The sequence below is a fragment of the Pseudorasbora parva genome, chromosome 10, assembly GCF_024679245.1.
Source record: "Pseudorasbora parva isolate DD20220531a chromosome 10, ASM2467924v1, whole genome shotgun sequence".
Lineage (NCBI taxonomy): Eukaryota > Metazoa > Chordata > Actinopteri > Cypriniformes > Gobionidae > Pseudorasbora > Pseudorasbora parva.
The window spans coordinates 2,979,975-2,999,806 of record NC_090181.1 but is presented as its reverse complement, the minus strand read 5'-3'; the positions used below and the strand labels follow the sequence as shown (position 1 = coordinate 2,999,806).

At 38.8% G+C, this 19,832-nt stretch overlaps 1 protein-coding gene across 1 annotated transcript in view; it reads right to left on the bottom strand.

Annotated features, from left to right (window-relative positions):
- adss1 (adenylosuccinate synthase 1) overlaps positions 1–19,832 on the bottom strand; it is a 34,722-nt gene that overhangs the window by 8,519 nt on the left and 6,371 nt on the right. Inside the window, exons 3-10 of the mRNA XM_067454457.1 lie at positions 19,338–19,400; positions 18,759–18,809; positions 18,597–18,663; positions 17,233–17,340; positions 16,986–17,067; positions 15,989–16,115; positions 14,316–14,470; positions 10,848–10,972 (exon numbers count right to left, since the gene is read on the bottom strand). Coding sequence (XP_067310558.1) covers positions 10,848–10,972; positions 14,316–14,470; positions 15,989–16,115; positions 16,986–17,067; positions 17,233–17,340; positions 18,597–18,663; positions 18,759–18,809; positions 19,338–19,400 — 778 coding nt within the window. The remainder of the gene's footprint in view (positions 1–10,847; positions 10,973–14,315; positions 14,471–15,988; positions 16,116–16,985; positions 17,068–17,232; positions 17,341–18,596; positions 18,664–18,758; positions 18,810–19,337; positions 19,401–19,832) is intronic.

Genomic DNA, 19,832 nt, shown 5'->3' with positions numbered 1-19,832 from the left:
GAGCCCTTGTTTATGAAAGCTTGAGCTTAAATACATCTTTATGTGAAACTTAAATGTTTTGATAGTTTTGTTAAGGTTTTGCTGCTAATTTGTCAATTGTACATATCAAAAATCTAAAAGTATACACTGTAACATTGCTGTTCGTCGATTATATCAGTTACATGGAGCGCGAAAATTAGCTACAAACTGGCAAACAAGTATTGCAAAAATGTTCTGTGATTTCAGGAGGGACAAAATAACCCATCTACAACAGGGGAAGATTCCAACATTTCTGGAGGAAGCTGCTGACAGAGCTGTAAGAAACAGGTGAACTGAGGAAGGTCATTTTAATGCATGCATTTCACATAATATTTGACATAATATCAGCATGATTTTAGTTATTTTCTTTAGCAAAATTATACATATTAAGAAGGCTTTGACATTCAAAACATAAGTGACAGTGAGCAATATTAAATTAGCAAGTAAACCTAAAAACACAAACCCTGTTTATATTAAAACAGGTCACAAAACTATTGAGTTTTACTGGTTTTATCTATAGTGGAGATGAGTGTGATGAAGTTCAGGTGTGAGTAATCAGTATTCGGGAGAGGGAGTGCGCTGTGATTGGCTGGTGTGAGAACCTGGCAGATTTATAACAAATGGAAATTGAATTTGAATCTAAAATCGTGTTCTGTATTGTTAAAGAATTAGTTCACCCCAAAATTAAAATCTCCTGATAAATTCCATCGGTCATTTTCTAACAAAAAAAAAGCATTTATATACCTTTTACCTCAAATGCACGACTTTGATGTTGTTTTCCCACTGCGTATTACGCCGGAAAGGTCAGTGCTGACCCAGTGCCGAAAAACTCCATCTCATGTTCTCCTCTAACTTTAAAATTGTCCGACATCGTTGTTTTACCTTTTATTTTTGTAAAGGGTGTTTGATTTAGTCTTTGCACTTTTGTTTTAACACTGGGACGGTACTTCCACATATGTCACACGCGTGACCTTTCCAACGTAATGACGCCACAAAGCCTTACATCATCAAAGTCGAGCATTTGAGGTTAAAAAGTATAAACATGTTTATTTATTTTCTACTGAAGAATGAAAGACATGAACATCTTGGATGGCATTGGGGTGAGTAAAAGATCAGGAATTATCATTTTGGGGTGCACTAGTCCTTTAATGTACATTCTTTCTGCTTTACTTTTGAAGCCATAATTATTTATGGGTTGTGAAAACACTGAATGAATAGACATCATTGCACTTGGACATTATTAAATGGCTACTCGATAGTACAGTTAAGAATTCCAGCTAGCCGTGTGTTAATGTGGTGTATATTCTTCTCATTTTAGCTCCTACATCCATTTGGGCTGAAGGTCAAGACAGAACCAAACCAAAGCTGGACTGTAACCTGCCGGCCTATACGACAGACTTCACACTGACAGCTGCTGGCATGGATGCCGCATCACATGCTTTTGAACACTTTTCCACCTAGAATGTATTCGTCCCCCACCAGGAGACTTCATGTCTTCATCTATTGTGAGTGGATATCATTTTAAACATTATTTTTTTTAAAAACACTAATTTCTTCTAATTTTTATTGTGTAAGATTCTTCCATAAAAAGAAAATACAATTTTAGTAATGTTTTTAAGTAATAAAGTAATTAATTGTTAAGTAATGTTGTTATAATCCTGTTAATTTATGTACAGTATAAATTGCAAGCGTATGCTTGTTTTGGGCACATGTTTGCAGGTTATAGACATTTTAGAGGAGGAAGATGCTGTGTATTTAAAGGTGCTTTAAGTCATTTTTATTTATAAATCATTATTACAGTGAAACAAATTGCTATTTTTTTATTTGTAAATTAGCAACTGAATTTTTTAACCATTGCACAGCACCACTTTATCACCAATAATTTACAACTTTGTAGTTTATTATTTTATGTCACATGAGAACACATGAAAGTTTATATTTTTGTTCAGATTATGTAATTTCTGTAATAAAGTTTGTATCATAGAATGGTAACTTCTTTCTGTTGTTATTATTTAGATGTTTGTTGTAACTTAATTACTTAAATGTACTTCAAGATAATTTAGTAAAACCATGGCTGCACTGTGGTAATACAACCAATTTATGGTGCATGATCCATGTTTTTTAAAACCATGTTTATTGCAAAAACCATGGTTGCTACAGTCATGGTTACAATGGTTTTACTGTAGTATTACTACAATATAACTGTAGTGAAACCATGTTTTTTAAAAACCATGGGTTTCGCACCAAAATACCACGGTTTCTACAGTCATAGTTAAACTACAGTTTTACTATAGTAAAACCATAGTTCTTTTTCGTAAGGGAAGTTAACCTAACTATGACGACTTCCGCTCTGAGAAACCCGGAAATGTAAAAAGGGTCTAATTCTACTTTTTTTTCTTTCTTACAGTGTACCAAGTAATCAGACATAGTAGCCTTGGTACACTTTGCTATCTTTGCTGTGTACGAATATGCCTTCCCTACCATGTAAAAAGCAAAGATAGCAAAACCGTGTGTGTGCGTGCGTGCGTGTGTGTTTGCGTGTGTGTGTGTGTGTGTGTGTGTGTGTGAGAGCGAGAGAGAGAGAGACCCAATTGGATCCAATAAAATCCTGTTGAAATTGTCCTACAGAATATGTATGTATTGTCTTATAAGACAATTCTCACAGAATCCAATAGGAATCAGATAACATTTGGAATCTTATTGGAATCCTTTAGGATTTATCCTACGGGATATTTATGTATTATCTTATAAGACAATTCCCAAAAAATCCTATAGGAATCAGATAAGAATCTTAAAGGACAAGACATAAATTATCCTATAAGATTATTTCTAACAGAATCCTATAGGAATCAGATAAGAATCTTAAAGGACAAGACATAAATTATCCTATAAGATTATTTCTAACAGAATCCTATAGGAATCAGATAAGAATCTTAAAGGACAAGACATAAATTATCCTATAAGATTATTTCTAACGGAATCCTATAGGAACGGTTCCAAAATATGATAGAAATTTTTAATGGAATCCTGTACAGATTTCCATTAAAAATCCTTAAGGATTTTTTGACAAGGGGACCCATAGGAGCGTTTACTAAAGTTGTGCCGCTATCGACAATATTTTAACTCATGAAATACGACCCATAGGAGTGTTTACTAAAGTTGTGCTCCTATCGACAATATTTTAACTCATGAAATACGACCCATAGGAGCGTTTACTAAAGTTGTGCTCCTATCGACAATATTTTAACTCATGAAATACGACCCATAGGAGCGTTTACTTAAGTTGTGCTCCTATTGACAATATTTTAACTCATGAAATACGACCCATAGGAGCGTTTACTTAAGTTGTGCTCCTATTGACAATATTTTAACTCATGAAATACGACCCATAGGAGCGTTTACTAAAGTTGTGCTCCTATCGACAATATTTTAACTCATGAAATACGACCCATAGGAGCGTTTACTTAAGTTGTGCTCCTATTGACAATATTTTAACTCATGAAATACGACCCATAGGAGCGTTTACTTAAGTTGTGCTCCTATCGACAATATTTTAACTCATGAAATACGACCCATAGGAGCGTTTACTTAAGTTGTGCTCCTATTGACAATATTTTAACTCATGAAATACGACCCATAGGAGCGTTTACTAAAGTTGTGCTCCTATCGACAATATTTTAACTCATGAAATACGACCCATAGGAGCGTTTACTAAAGTTGTGCCGCTATCGACAATATTTTAACTCATGAAAACGACCCATAGGAGCGTTTACTAAAGTTGTGCCCCTATCGACAATATTTTAACTCATGAAATACGACCCATAGGAGCGTTTACTAAAGTTGTGCCGCTATCGACAATATTTTAACTCATGAAATACGACCCATAGGAGCGTTTACTAAAGTTGTGCCGCTATCGACAATATTTTAACTCATGAAATACGACCCATAGGAGCGTTTACTAAAGTTGTGCCCCTATCGACAATATTTTAACTGATGAAATACGACCCATAGGAGCGTTTACTAAAGTTGTGCCCCTATCGACAATATTTTAACTCATGAAAACGACCCATAGGAGCGTTTACTAAAGTTGTGCCCCTATCGACAATATTTTAACTCATGAAATACGACCCATAGGAGCGTTTACTAAAGTTGTGCCCCTATCGACAATATTTTAACTCATGAAATACGACCCATAGAAGCGTTTACTAAAGTTGTGCCGCTATCGACAATATTTTAACTCATGAAAACGACCCATAGGAGCGTTTACTAAAGTTGTGCCCCTATCGACAATATTTTAACTCATGAAAACGACCCATAGGAGCGTTTACTAAAGTTGTGCCCCTATCGACAATATTTTAACTCATGAAATACGACCCATAGGAGCGTTTACTTAAGTTGTGCTCCTATTGACAATATTTTAACTCATGAAATACGACCCATAGGAGCGTTTACTAAAGTTGTGCCCCTATCGACAATATTTTAACTCATGAAATACGACCCATAGGAGCGTTTACTAAAGTTGTGCCGCTATCGACAATATTTTAACTCATGAAATACGACCCATAGGAGCGTTTACTAAAGTTGTGCCCCTATCGACAATATTTTAACTGATGAAATACGACCCATAGGAGCGTTTACTAAAGTTGTGCTCCTATCGACAATATTTTAACTGATGAAATACGACCCATAGGAGCGTTTACTAAAGTTGTGCTCCTATCGACAATATTTTAACTCATGAAATACGACCCATAGGAGCGTTTACTAAAGTTGTGCCGCTATCGACAATATTTTAACTCATGAAATACGACCCATAGGAGCGTTTACTAAAGTTGTGCCCCTATCGACAATATTTTAACTCATGAAATACGACCCATAGGAGCGTTTACTAAAGTTGAGCCCCTATCGACAATATTTTAACTCATGAAATACGACCCATAGGAGCGTTTACTAAAGTTGTGCCCCTATCGACAATATTTTAACTCATGAAATACGACCCATAGGAGCGTTTACTAAAGTTGAGCCCCTATCGACAATATTTTAACTCATGAAATACGACCCATAGGAGCGTTTACTAAAGTTGAGCCCCTATCGGCAATATTTTAACTCATGAAAACGACCCATAGGAGCGTTTACTAAAGTTGTGCCCCTATCGACAATATTTTAACTCATGAAATACGACCCATAGAAGCGTTTACTAAAGTTGTGCCGCTATCGACAATATTTTAACTCATGAAAACGACCCATAGGAGCGTTTACTAAAGTTGTGCCGCTATCGACAATATTTTAACTCATGAAATACGACCCATAGAAGCGTTTACTAAAGTTGTGCCGCTATCGACAATATTTTAACTCATGAAATACGACCCATTGGAGCGTTTACTAAAGTTGTGCTCCTATTGACAATATTTTAACTCATGAAATACGACCCATAGGAGCGTTTACTAAAGTTGTGCCCCTATCGACAATATTTTAACTCATGAAATACGACCCATAGAAGCGTTTACTAAAGTTGTGCCGCTATCGACAATATTTTAACTCATGAAAACGACCCATAGGAGCGTTTACTAAAGTCGTGCCCCTATCGACAATATTTTAACTCATGAAAACGACCCATAGGAGCGTTTACTAAAGTTGTGCCCCTATCGACAATATTTTAACTCATGAAATACGACCCATAGGAGCGTTTACTTAAGTTGTGCTCCTATTGACAATATTTTAACTCATGAAATACGACCCATAGGAGCGTTTACTAAAGTTGTGCCCCTATCGACAATATTTTAACTCATGAAATACGACCCATAGGAGCGTTTACTAAAGTTGTGCCGCTATCGACAATATTTTAACTCATGAAATACGACCCATAGGAGCGTTTACTAAAGTTGTGCCCCTATCGACAATATTTTAACTGATGAAATACGACCCATAGGAGCGTTTACTAAAGTTGTGCTCCTATCGACAATATTTTAACTGATGAAATACGACCCATAGGAGCGTTTACTAAAGTTGTGCTCCTATCGACAATATTTTAACTCATGAAATACGACCCATAGGAGCGTTTACTAAAGTTGTGCCGCTATCGACAATATTTTAACTCATGAAATACGACCCATAGGAGCGTTTACTAAAGTTGTGCCCCTATCGACAATATTTTAACTCATGAAATACGACCCATAGGAGCGTTTACTAAAGTTGTGCCCCTATCGACAATATTTTAACTCATGAAATACGACCCATAGGAGCGTTTACTAAAGTTGTGCCCCTATCGACAATATTTTAACTCATGAAATACGACCCATAGGAGCGTTTACTAAAGTTGTGCCCCTATCGACAATATTTTAACTCATGAAATACGACCCATAGAAGCGTTTACTAAAGTTGTGCCGCTATCGACAATATTTTAACTCATGAAAACGACCCATAGGAGCGTTTACTAAAGTTGTGCCCCTATCGACAATATTTTAACTCATGAAAACGACCCATAGGAGCGTTTACTAAAGTTGTGCCCCTATCGACAATATTTTAACTCATGAAATACGACCCATAGGAGCGTTTACTTAAGTTGTGCTCCTATTGACAATATTTTAACTCATGAAATACGACCCATAGGAGCGTTTACTAAAGTTGTGCCGCTATCGACAATATTTTAACTCATGAAATACGACCCATAGGAGCGTTTACTAAAGTTGTGCCCCTATCGACAATATTTTAACTGATGAAATACGACCCATAGGAGCGTTTACTAAAGTTGTGCTCCTATCGACAATATTTTAACTCATGAAATACGACCCATAGGAGCGTTTACTAAAGTTGTGCCGCTATCGACAATATTTTAACTCATGAAATACGACCCATAGGAGCGTTTACTAAAGTTGTGCCCCTATCGACAATATTTTAACTCATGAAATACGACCCATAGGAGCGTTTACTAAAGTTGTGCCCCTATCGACAATATTTTAACTCATGAAATACGACCCATAGGAGCGTTTACTAAAGTTGTGCCCCTATCGACAATATTTTAACTCATGAAAACGACCCATAGGAGCGTTTACTAAAGTTGTGCCGCTATCGACAATATTTTAACTCATGAAAACGACCCATAGGAGCGTTTACTAAAGTTGTGCCCCTATCAACAATATTTTAACTCATGAAATACGACCCATAGGAGCGTTTACTAAAGTTGTGCCCCTATCGACAATATTTTAACTCATGAAATACGACCCATAGAAGCGTTTACTAAAGTTGTGCCGCTATCGACAATATTTTAACTCATGAAAACGACCCATAGGAGCGTTTACTAAAGTTGTGCCGCTATCGACAATATTTTAACTCATGAAATACGACCCATAGAAGCGTTTACTAAAGTTGTGCCCCTATCGACAATATTTTAACTCATGAAATACGACCCATAGGAGCGTTTACTAAAGTTGTGCCGCTATCGACAATATTTTAACTCATGAAATACGACCCATAGGAGCGTTTACTAAAGTTGTGCCCCTATCGACAATATTTTAACTGATGAAATACGACCCATAGGAGCGTTTACTAAAGTTGTGCCCCTATCGACAATATTTTAACTCATGAAAACGACCCATAGGAGCGTTTACTAAAGTTGTTTCCCTATCGACAATATTTTAACTCATGAAATACGACCCATAGGAGCGTTTACTAAAGTTGTGCCCCTATCGACAATATTTTAACTGATGAAATACGACCCATAGGAGCGTTTACTAAAGTTGTGCTCCTATCGACAATATTTTAACTCATGAAATACGACCCATAGAAGCGTTTACTAAAGTTGTGCCGCTATCGACAATATTTTAACTCATGAAAACGACCCATAGGAGAGTTTACTAAAGTTGTGCCCCTATCGACAATATTTTAACTCATGAAAACGACCCATAGGAGCGTTTACTAAAGTTGTGCCCCTATCGACAATATTTTAACTCATGAAATACGACCCATAGGAGCGTTTACTTAAGTTGTGCTCCTATTGACAATATTTTAACTCATGAAATACGACCCATAGGAGCGTTTACTAAAGTTGTGCCCCTATCGACAATATTTTAACTCATGAAATACGACCCATAGGAGCGTTTACTAAAGTTGTGCCGCTATCGACAATATTTTAACTCATGAAATACGACCCATAGGAGCGTTTACTAAAGTTGTGCCCCTATCGACAATATTTTAACTCATGAAATACGACCCATAGGAGCGTTTACTAAAGTTGTGCCCCTATCGACAATATTTTAACTCATGAAATACGACCCATAGGAGCGTTTACTAAAGTTGTGCCCCTATCGACAATATTTTAACTCATGAAATACGACCCATAGGAGCGTTTACTAAAGTTGTGCCCCTATCGACAATATTTTAACTCATGAAATACGACCCATAGGAGCGTTTACTAAAGTTGTGCCCCTATCGACAATATTTTAACTCATGAAATACGACCCATAGAAGCGTTTACTAAAGTTGTGCCGCTATCGACAATATTTTAACTCATGAAAACGACCCATAGGAGCGTTTACTAAAGTTGTGCCCCTATCGACAATATTTTAACTCATGAAAACGACCCATAGGAGCGTTTACTAAAGTTGTGCCCCTATCGACAATATTTTAACTCATGAAATACGACCCATAGGAGCGTTTACTTAAGTTGTGCTCCTATTGACAATATTTTAACTCATGAAATACGACCCATTGGAGCGTTTACTAAAGTTGTGCTCCTATTGACAATATTTTAACTCATGAAATACGACCCATAGGAGCGTTTACTAAAGTTGTGCCCCTATCGACAATATTTTAACTCATGAAATACGACCCATAGGAGCGTTTACTAAAGTTGTGCCGCTATCGACAATATTTTAACTCATGAAATACGACCCATAGGAGCGTTTACTAAAGTTGTGCCCCTATCGACAATATTTTAACTGATGAAATACGACCCATAGGAGCGTTTACTAAAGTTGTGCTCCTATCGACAATATTTTAACTCATGAAATACGACCCATAGGAGCGTTTACTAAAGTTGTGCCGCTATCGACAATATTTTAACTCATGAAATACGACCCATAGGAGCGTTTACTAAAGTTGTGCCCCTATCGACAATATTTTAACTCATGAAATACGACCCATAGGAGCGTTTACTAAAGTTGTGCCCCTATCGACAATATTTTAACTCATGAAATACGACCCATAGGAGCGTTTACTAAAGTTGTGCCCCTATCGACAATATTTTAACTCATGAAATACGACCCATAGGAGCGTTTACTAAAGTTGTGCCCCTATCGACAATATTTTAACTCATGAAAACGACCCATAGGAGCGTTTACTAAAGTTGTGCCGCTATCGACAATATTTTAACTCATGAAAACGACCCATAGGAGCGTTTACTAAAGTTGTGCCCCTATCAACAATATTTTAACTCATGAAATACGACCCATAGGAGCGTTTACTAAAGTTGTGCCGCTATCGACAATATTTTAACTCATGAAAACGACCCATAGGAGCGTTTACTAAAGTTGTGCTCCTATCGACAATATTTTAACTCATGAAATACGACCCATAGGAGCGTTTACTAAAGTTGTGCCCCTATCGACAATATTTTAACTCATGAAATACGACCCATAGGAGCGTTTACTAAAGTTGTGCCCCTATCGACAATATTTTAACTCATGAAAACGACCCATAGGAGCGTTTACTAAAGTTGTGCCGCTATCGACAATATTTTAACTCATGAAAACGACCCATAGGAGCGTTTACTAAAGTTGTGCCCCTATCGACAATATTTTAACTCATGAAATACGACCCATAGAAGCGTTTACTAAAGTTGTGCCGCTATCGACAATATTTTAACTCATGAAAACGACCCATAGGAGCGTTTACTAAAGTTGTGCCCCTATCGACAATATTTTAACTCATGAAATACGACCCATAGGAGCGTTTACTAAAGTTGTGCCCCTATCGACAATATTTTAACTCTTGAAATACGACCCATAGGAGCGTTTACTAAAGTTGTGCCCCTATCGACAATATTTTAACTCTTGAAATTCGACCCATAGGAGCGTTTACTAAAGTTGTGCCCCTATCGACAATATTTTAACTCATGAAATACGACCCATAGGAGTGTTTACTTAAGTTGTGCTCCTATTGACAATATTTTAACTCATGAAATACGACCCATTGGAGCGTTTACTAAAGTTGTGCTCCTATTGACAATATTTTAACTCATGAAATACGACCCATAGGAGCGTTTACTAAAGTTGTGCCGCTATCGACAATATTTTAACTCATGAAATACGACCCATAGAAGCGTTTACTAAAGTTGTGCCGCTATCGACAATATTTTAACTCATGAAATACGACCCATAGGAGCGTTTACTAAAGTTGTGCTCCTATCGACAGCAGGACATTTTTTTTTTAAAGAATTTTTCCCTTTTATCTGCTTAATATTTCAGGTTTTGCATAGCTCAATTGGTAAAGCATTGCAATATACAACAGCATGTGATCATGCGATCGTGAGCTCGATCCAAGGGAACACCTGCTCATAAAGTGTGTGTGACTAAAGTGTGTAGTAAACAACGCGAGAGCACACGTGAGCACACAAGCACCGATTTGCCTATGATCTCTGGCATTTGTCTACGATTTCGCAAAACCTGTCGGCGAGTCAAAATCGGGGCTAAAATCGGGCAGTGTGAACTAGAAGGTGCTAGAAAAACGACCTATAGAGTCGTATTTTTTTGGAGGACAGGTTGTAATTAACAATAATATTGGGTGTAGCTCAGTATGTTGTCGAACAAACTCATAAACAAAACGGAAATACTCACGCAGTGAATCCGTTGATCATATGAGCATATTTGAGAATAACCAAATCCAGCCAACCACAGCGTCTCTTTCTGCCCGTGGTCACGCCCACCTCGTGACCTCTGGTCTGCAGCAGCTCACCTACGGCCTGTCCACAGACACATGGAACTCTATCATTTTTTTATGGAATATTGCATCATAAAATTCATGAGCCTGATGACGAAGGCGGGGCAACCTGTCACTCACATGAGATCAGCCAATAGCAAACCACAACCTTTCAATCAATCAAAATCAAGTCCCGCCCTACACATGGCCGTAGCCAGCTATGAGGTCACCGGACCTCTGTATTTTCCTGAGGTTGTTTAAATGTTATGAAATAAATGCCTAATATAGTATTGAAGGGATAGTTGACCCTAAAATGAGCGTGTGATGTTTATCTGCTGAGCCCCAGGGCGTCCGAGATGTAGGTGTGTGTGTTTCTTCAGGAGAACACAAATGAAGATTTTTAACTCAGCCGTTGCTCGTATAATGCGTGTCAATGGGGTGTATTTCTATGAGAGTAAAAAACACACAGACATACGAATCCATATTAAACCCTGAGGCTCGTGGAGACACACTGATGTCTTAAGACGCGAAACGATCGCTTTCTGCCAGAAACACAACAGTATTTGTGTTATTATTGACCTCATATCAGACGAATCTCATCTAGTGTTCCCAGCACCATTAATTCTGCCGAAGAAGGTCAAAACCTGCCGCGATCATAGCAATATTTACATAGGTGCCTCATTCAACCGATTCATGGCATCCGTGCTGGCTAATGATAGCCTGACAAGCCAGACCCACATCAAGATGTTTGGTCTGGAAACTCACCATACACAGGGCTCAGTCCGAGGGGCGGGATAAACGGTTGTCTTTCAAACTCCCTCTGCACGCGATAGGATAGCGGTACACCAACCGGAGCAACGACGGTGAAGGGGAGCTCGCTGACAGATTAAACATTCGCCGTATCCGGTCGGCTAAACTTCGAACACATCTTCCCTTTTTAAGAATGACTTCAGTGCCGCTCTTTGTTCTTTTCTCAGAGAAAAGCTTAACTCCAAGTCTTCCAGAGTCGCGGTCAAAGCTGATTCGAAAGACCGCCGGCGTTCGCCAGTTTCTGTGTTTACTAGAAGCACGCAAACGCAACTCGGCCGTCGTCATTATGGCCCCGCCCGCCGACTCTATAGCCTACCTACACGATGTGATTGGGCCGTCCAGATTCTGAGGAATACAGCTCAGATAGGAATTGAGAGTTGCTAGACCACACTTGCGGGCAAATTAAATTTGCTGCCGCTAGGGTGCGTCTAGATTTCTAGGCTAGGCTAATGAGGCATCTATGTAAATATGACCTTCTTCAGTGGAAGTAACGGCGCTAGGATTAATAGATGAGATTCGTCTGATATGAGGTCAATAATAACACAAATACTGTTGTGTTTCTGGCAGAAAGCGATCGTTTCGTGTCTTAAGACATCAGTGTGTCTCCACGAGCCTCAGGGTTTAATATGGATTCGTATGTCTGTGTGTTTTTTACTCTCATAGAAATACACCCCATTGACACGCATTATACGAGCAACGGTTGAGTTAAAAATCTTCATTTGTGTTCTCCTGAAGAATCAAACACACCTACATCTCGGACGCCCTGGGGGTCAGCAGATAAACATCACACGCTCATTTTAGGGTCAACTATCCCTTTAACAGTACTTTAGTGCTGCAGGGATAGAGCAAATCACCAAGAGCTTTTCATCGGAGCTGTCTAAGTGGTCTAACATTAACATTATATTATATTTGAGATGACCAATCAAATCAATCAAAGTAGGCGGGCTTTACATTCACAGAAGATGCTTAGAGTGAATTCCAGCTCAACGCTTCTGTAAACGGACATAAAGTGTGTGTGCACGAAGCTAAAGTTAACATTTGACAGCTGTTTTTAGGATAGAAATATTTAACAACTGACAACAATAATATGATAAAAATGTCACAAATTTTGCCATTTTGAAAAAATAGGCTTATATATTGTCCACTGTGAAGCTGCTTTGAAACAATTGTCATTGTAAAAGCGTGATATACATAAGTAAAGTTGACTTGACTTATAATTCAAGTGCTTCATGTAAGTAATGTATTTTTTCTAATGTAACATTTTGTCAGTGTGAAGGGAAAAGAAACATAAATGAAGCTGATTTAATTCCGATTAGGCAGATTGTGTAGGGGAGAGCGGGGCACAACCCAACACTTTCTGACTTTCTCAGTTTGTGTAAATCCTCTTGGGGTTCAGAGTATTTATTTTTCCCCCACATTCATTTCCCACATGTCCAGTACAATTACAATTATGTGGTTTTGTTTAATTTATACAGTGTATGTTTTGCTCTTCATTTACCCCGAAAGAATGGAAGTGAAATGTGACAACATGCCCCATAGATGGGATACAGTCTAACATGAGCAAATGACCGATTAAAATGTTACCTGATATAATAGAAAAAAAACTTATAAAAATATATAAAAATATGCAATTTTTTTTAATTTGACAACAAAAACATCGTAAAATACAGCTATACAACATTGTTCAAAACATAATAAATAATACTTTCTGAACATTGACGCTCAGTGTTTATTCACCTTTTTCTTATGGTTTCACAATTCATCATTTTTCAATCACTCAATTTTTTGGGGGGCCTTCAAACGTCTTAAAAATGCCCATATGTAGATCAGAAAAATCTAAATCTTCTCCCCGAACCCCCCTAACTACCTCAAATGAGACCTCACTGATTTTAAAGGAAACCTCCACCGTAGAAATAGGGCTTATTCAACTTCTTTCCTACATTTAGATATGTGGGCAAATGCGTTTTTGTCTCAGTGCATGCATTGTTTTAGTTTGGCAGGGTCGCTGCTAGCTTAGCTTAGCATAATGACTGGAATCCTATGTTGCCAGCTAGCATGTCCCGGGTAAAAGGGATTAAAAAATAAAACCCACCTAATTACTTGTTGTGGCCTGCACAGAGATATCACGCAACAATCCAATCGCTCAACAGCCGGAGGATGTGAGGATGAGAGCCGTGATATCTCTGCATTCGCCTGTGCTTCCCCATACTACAATTCCAAGTCAATATCTGCCTAGGAAATCCCCTAGTCTTAATCTGCATCACCATTTGTACTTGTTGTGAATACACAGGCCACAAGAAGTAATTAAGTGTTTAAAAAAAATAATAACTGAATAACTTTTACTCGGGACATGCTAGCTGGCAACATAGGATTCCATTCATTATGCTAAGCTAAGCTAGCGGCGACCCTGCCGAACTAAAACAATGAATGCACTGAGACAAAAATGCATTTCCCACATATCTAAATGTAGGAAAGATGTTGAATAAGCCCTATTTCTAAAAACTGTGGAGTGCTCCTTTAAGACCCTACCCTATAATAGCCCTGTAGTTGCCAGTTCCAGTCAATCCGACTCTTACATTGAGTTGTTCTGTGGGAAAGGCTCCTATCCCGACTCTAGTGGTGTAGGCCTTTGATACTCCATACACATCGCCGATGTTAGCGGGGGGGATGCCGAGACCGGTGCACACGCCTCCCACGGTGCAGTTGGACGATGTTACAAATGGGTATGTTCCTGGAAAGAAAGGCAAACAACCATATAAAGAGGGACTTATTCTCCTTTCCACCTGTCTTTAGTGTGTAATGTTCCTCTTCTCTGCATCAGCATTAGTGTTTCTGAAACTGAAATCACAACACACTGCTCAAGCCGACCAATCAGAGCACAGTGTGCTTTTCAGAAGGAGGGGCTTCACAGAGACAGGAACTAAACAGAGCGTTATAGACAGAGAGGAGCTGCTAGTATGTCTTAACATTATTAAAGGGTTAGTTCCCCCAATAATTTAAATTCTGTCATTAATTCCTCTCTCTAATGTGGTTGGCCAGCCGTCAGACCTCCGCTCATCTTCACACACAGATGAAGATATTAGTGTTGAAATCCGATGGCTCAGAAAGGCCTTCATTGGCACCAATGTCATTTCCTCTCTCAAGACCCATAAAGGCACTAAAGACATCGTTACAAAGCCCATCTCACTACAGCAGCTCTACAATCATTTATGAAGAGATGAGAAGAGTTTTTATGCGGAAAAAAACGAAATAACGATTTATATAGTGATGGGCCGAAAACAAAGCTTCGAACCGTTAAGAATCAGTGAATCAATTCATGATTTGGATCGCGTGTCAAACTGCTGAAATCACGTGACTTTAGCGATCCGAATCATGAATCGATTCACTGATTCATAACGGTTCGAAACTTTGTTTTTGATTGAATATTTGCGCACAAAAACTCTTCTCGTGGCTTCATAAAATGATTGTAGAGCCGCTGTAGTGAGATGGGCTTTGTAGCGACGTCTTTAGTGCCTTTATGGGTCTTGAGAGTTTAATTTGTTTGCTAACATGTTTTATCATGTTGCTACCATAAATCAGTATATTACTAGCATGAATTACCACGCTGCTAGGATATTTTATCACATTCTTAGCATAATTTAACATTTTGCTTGCATGATGATTTAACACATTGCTAGTTTGATTTACCATTTAGCTAGCATGCTTTACTTGCATGATTTAACATATTTATTTATAAAAGGTGGTGGTGGGGGGGGTACATTGTTTTAATGATGTTTATATGTGTGTATTTAAATCTCTGTAATTGATAATTTGCACAACTAAAATTTTAGTAACTGTTAATTTATTGTATGTTTCTATTTCTACCTGCCCAGGGACTACGGGTGGAAAATAGCAATTTGCTAAAACCCGGTGCAATGCATCTCTCCTTGCTATAAACAGGGCTAATGTTTTTATCGTGCACTACTTTTAGTCTCAAATAAAAGTAATAACAATAATAATAATTTTGCTTGCATGATTTACTGCATTGCTAGTATGATTTAGCATTCAGGCAGCATGTTTTACCAGCATTATTTAACATTTTGCAAATATATTTCTTCGCAAGAGACAGGAACTAAACAGAGTTACTGACAGACTGGGAAGAGAGGAGCCGCAACAATGGAGAATATGAGTCAACATTGAAGCAGGAAAACCTGCTGTAGTAGAGCCAAAAAACAACACCAAAACTCCCAAGTCTGCGGGATGTCCTTACCAAAGTCAATGTCAAGGAGGGCCGCGTTGGCCCCCTCCACCAGGATCTTCTTTGAGGATCCGTGGATTGCATCATACATGAAATAGACCCCATCTCTGACCAGAGGCCGGATCCTCTCGGCATAGTCCTGTAAGCGAGCAGAGCAGAGGTGGACAAAGTTAACTCTATTACTTGAGTAAAAGTAAAAACAAAATGTAGGGCATTGTCCATCCTTTTCCATTGAGCTACTGTCATTGATGGGAGAATTTAATTCAAAGTGTAAATCTATTGTCATAAGGAAGTAGCCATGGTATAAGTTATTAGTGTTTTCACTGGAAATCTTAAAGGGTTAGTTCACCCAAAACTGAAATGTCTGTCATTAACTCCTCCCCCTAATGTCGCTCCACACCCGTAAGACCTCCGCTCATCTTCACACACAGTTTAAGATATTTTATATTTAGTCCGAGAGCGTATGCAAGTGTATGCACACTATACTGTCCATGTCCAGAAAGGGAATAAAAACATCATCACAGTAGTCCATATGAGACATCAGTGGGTTAATTAGAGTCTCTTGAAGCATCCAAAATACATTTGGGTCCAAAAATAACAAAAACTACGACTTTATTCAGCATTGGCTTCTCTTCCGGGTTTGTGTTCAATCATCAAATAAAGATTCAGACGGTTATGAATCAGCGTATTGATTCATGATTTGGATCGCGAGTCAAACTGCTGAAATCACGAGACATTGACGATCCGAATCATCCTACGCTGATTCATAACTATTCGAACGAAATTTGGGTGAGTTATTAATGACAGAACTTTCATTTTTGGGTGAACTAAACCTTTAAGTAAAACTATGACAACATTTTAGTTTAACAAAAACTAAAGCAATTTATGCCATGGTCTGTCTGAATATTCCAATATACATCGCGTCGCTAGATCATTGATATCGCGATATGACCCTTTTTTATGCTGGATGACATGATATGGCACACCCCTAGTCTCCGGTTGAACTGACCTTTAGCTTCTTCAGCTCGCTCTCTGCGTCCACTTTGAGCGTGGGGTACATGGACTGGTATTGCTGCACCAGGTTCTTCACCCTTCAGGAGGACACAATGATCAGTTCAGATGATCCTTGAAACCCTTTTTCCAGCAAGGCAGTGGTGGTGCTAATTCGGAGCCAGAGCCTAGTTTCAAATCGGTTCTTGTCCACACCCACACCTTCTAGCCCAGAAGATATAAGCAGCTCGAGAGAGAATATTTACCTGGTAGAGAACTCGCTGAAGTCTGCCATCAGGTCACAGATGCGAAGGCCGGTGCGCGACGCTTTACAGGCGTACGTGGGCCCGATGCCTTTCTTAGTTGTCCCGATGCTGTGAACAAACATGAACACGGTTACAACCAGCGGTTACAATTAGCACACATGGTTGCTAGCATGTTTTTACACATTGCTACTATGATAAATATTGCTAGCATGTTTCATCATTGTGCTACCATAAATAAGTAGCCTGGCGTGGTCATCCTCAGCTCTAGTCAGAATATGAGTCTGATGCTCATTGGGCTGTGATTATGAGGCGTGTTTTAACCCAACCAGGAAAGACATCAATTGGACAGACCAACAACCAATCAGAGCAGCGGAGCGACGCATGACCTTAGTTGTCAAATGTCAACAGAGCTCAACTGCACTGTGTTGCCAAGTCTGCGGTTTTCCCGCGGATTGTTTTCCATGTCTGGTTGGTTTCCTCTGACAGGTTAAAGCGACCTCAATTATGTGATATATAGACCCAGGAATGCAAATTGTAGCAGCAACCTTGCCAAAATAACACACATTTTACCCCCCAAACACCATTTTTTCCAGAGAACCAACAGTTTCTGTTGATCATCTGTCCATCATCGGCTAAAGCCCGCCCTGATGATCTCATTGGTCAGTTTCTGTTGATCATCTGTCCGTCATCGGCTAAAGCCCGCCCTGATGATCTCATTGGTCAGTTTCTGTTGATCATCTGTCCGTCATCGGCTAAAGCCCGCCCTGATGATCTCATTGGTCAGTTTCTGTTGATCATCTGTCCATCATCGTCTAAAGCCTGCCCTGATGATCTCATTGGTCAGTTTTTGTTGATCATCTGTCCATCATCGGCTAAAGCCCGCCCTGATGATCTCATTGGTCAGTTTCTGTTGATCATCTGTCCGTCATCGGCTAAAGCCCGCCCTGATGATCTCATTGGTCAGTTTCTGTTGATCATCTGTCCGTCATCGGCTAAAGCCCGCCCTGATGATCTCATTGGTCAGTTACTGTCGATCATCTGTCCGTCATCGGCTAAAGCCCGCCCTGATGATCTCATTGGTCAGTTTTTGTTCAGGCATAATTACTCCTCTATGGATCAAGTCCAGACCGAACTGCCCGAGCTCAAATGTTGTGGGGCTGAGTGCGGATGGCATCCAGGCTAATAAATAAGTACATTACTAGCATGAATTACCACGCAGCTAAGATATTATAATTTAACATTTTGTTAGCATGCTAACATTTTTACCAACGTTACAATAGTTTACCTCCCTGTCCTGAACAGATTTTGATCAGATTGGTTGTTGCTCCATCAGCTAGTTAAGCAACTAAACCAGCACAACTTACTTCTTGCCTTCCTGAGCTTGTCTCTGAACCTCCTGAAGTCCGTCCACGGCCTGATGAAAGTCAAATACTGACAGAAATACATGGAATAAGAACATCGGTTTCCATTAAATGTATTATGTATATGTAAAAAACAGTATTATTTATAGTTATAATTTATATTACCAATGTGAGCCCGATCTGAGATGATTAGTCTCTTCTCCCATCCTTTCAGCCCTTAGCATGCAAGAAAAGACACGTTATTTCTGTGTGTGAATAGAATGGAGCCGATTTAGTGTGTGAGTCTGGTCAATTAACCTGCTAACCGTCTCGGTAGGACAATTAATCCTGTAAAAACCGCTTTGAAATTGGACATAGGGTTACCATGGATTTTTTTGTTGTTGTGATTTCAACTTCAAATTTGAAACATAACTTGGTTAGACACATGACAATTTTAGAGTTTATATAACATAACAAACTGCACATTTGACACATTGCTAGCATTTTTTAGCATCTTGCTGGCATTTTTAACATTTTGCTAGCATGTTTAAACACATTGCTGGCATGATTTAGCATGTTGCTAGTATTTTTGACATTTTGTTAATATGAATATGTTGCTAGCATGAAATAGCAATATATTTACAAACCTTTATGTTAGACGTGATTGATCGCGATTATTTGGTTAGACAGCACTAAAAATGTCAGGAAATTAGCTTTAAAATATATTTCTATAATTTGAAGCTGCTTTCACTCTTTTCTTTTTACCTTTTTTCTCATTCTTGTCGATCTCTTCGAATAATCCTGGAAGATGAATGACCACGCCATTACCTGCGGACGCATACACACACATCACCTTTACTGGAACTACTAGTCAACCTGACTTAAACTTTATCATCTCTGAAAAAATCAGATTTGATCGGATGCAAACAGCGAGTTAATAATTCTTAAAGGGATAGTTCACCCAAAAATGAGCCTGTGATGTTTATCTGCTGACCCCCAGTGCATCCAACATGTAGGTGTGTTTGTTTCTTCAGGAGAACGCAAATGAAGATTATTAACTCAACCGTTGCTGTGTGTCGGTCATATAATGGGGTGAATGGGGAACAATTCTATGAGAGAAAAACAAACAAACAAACAAACAAACAAACAAACAAACAAACAAACAAACAAACATGCTTAGACAACGTGCACACAAACCCTGCTGCTCCTGACGACACACTGATGTCTGAAGACACGAACCGATCGGTTTCTGTGAGAAAC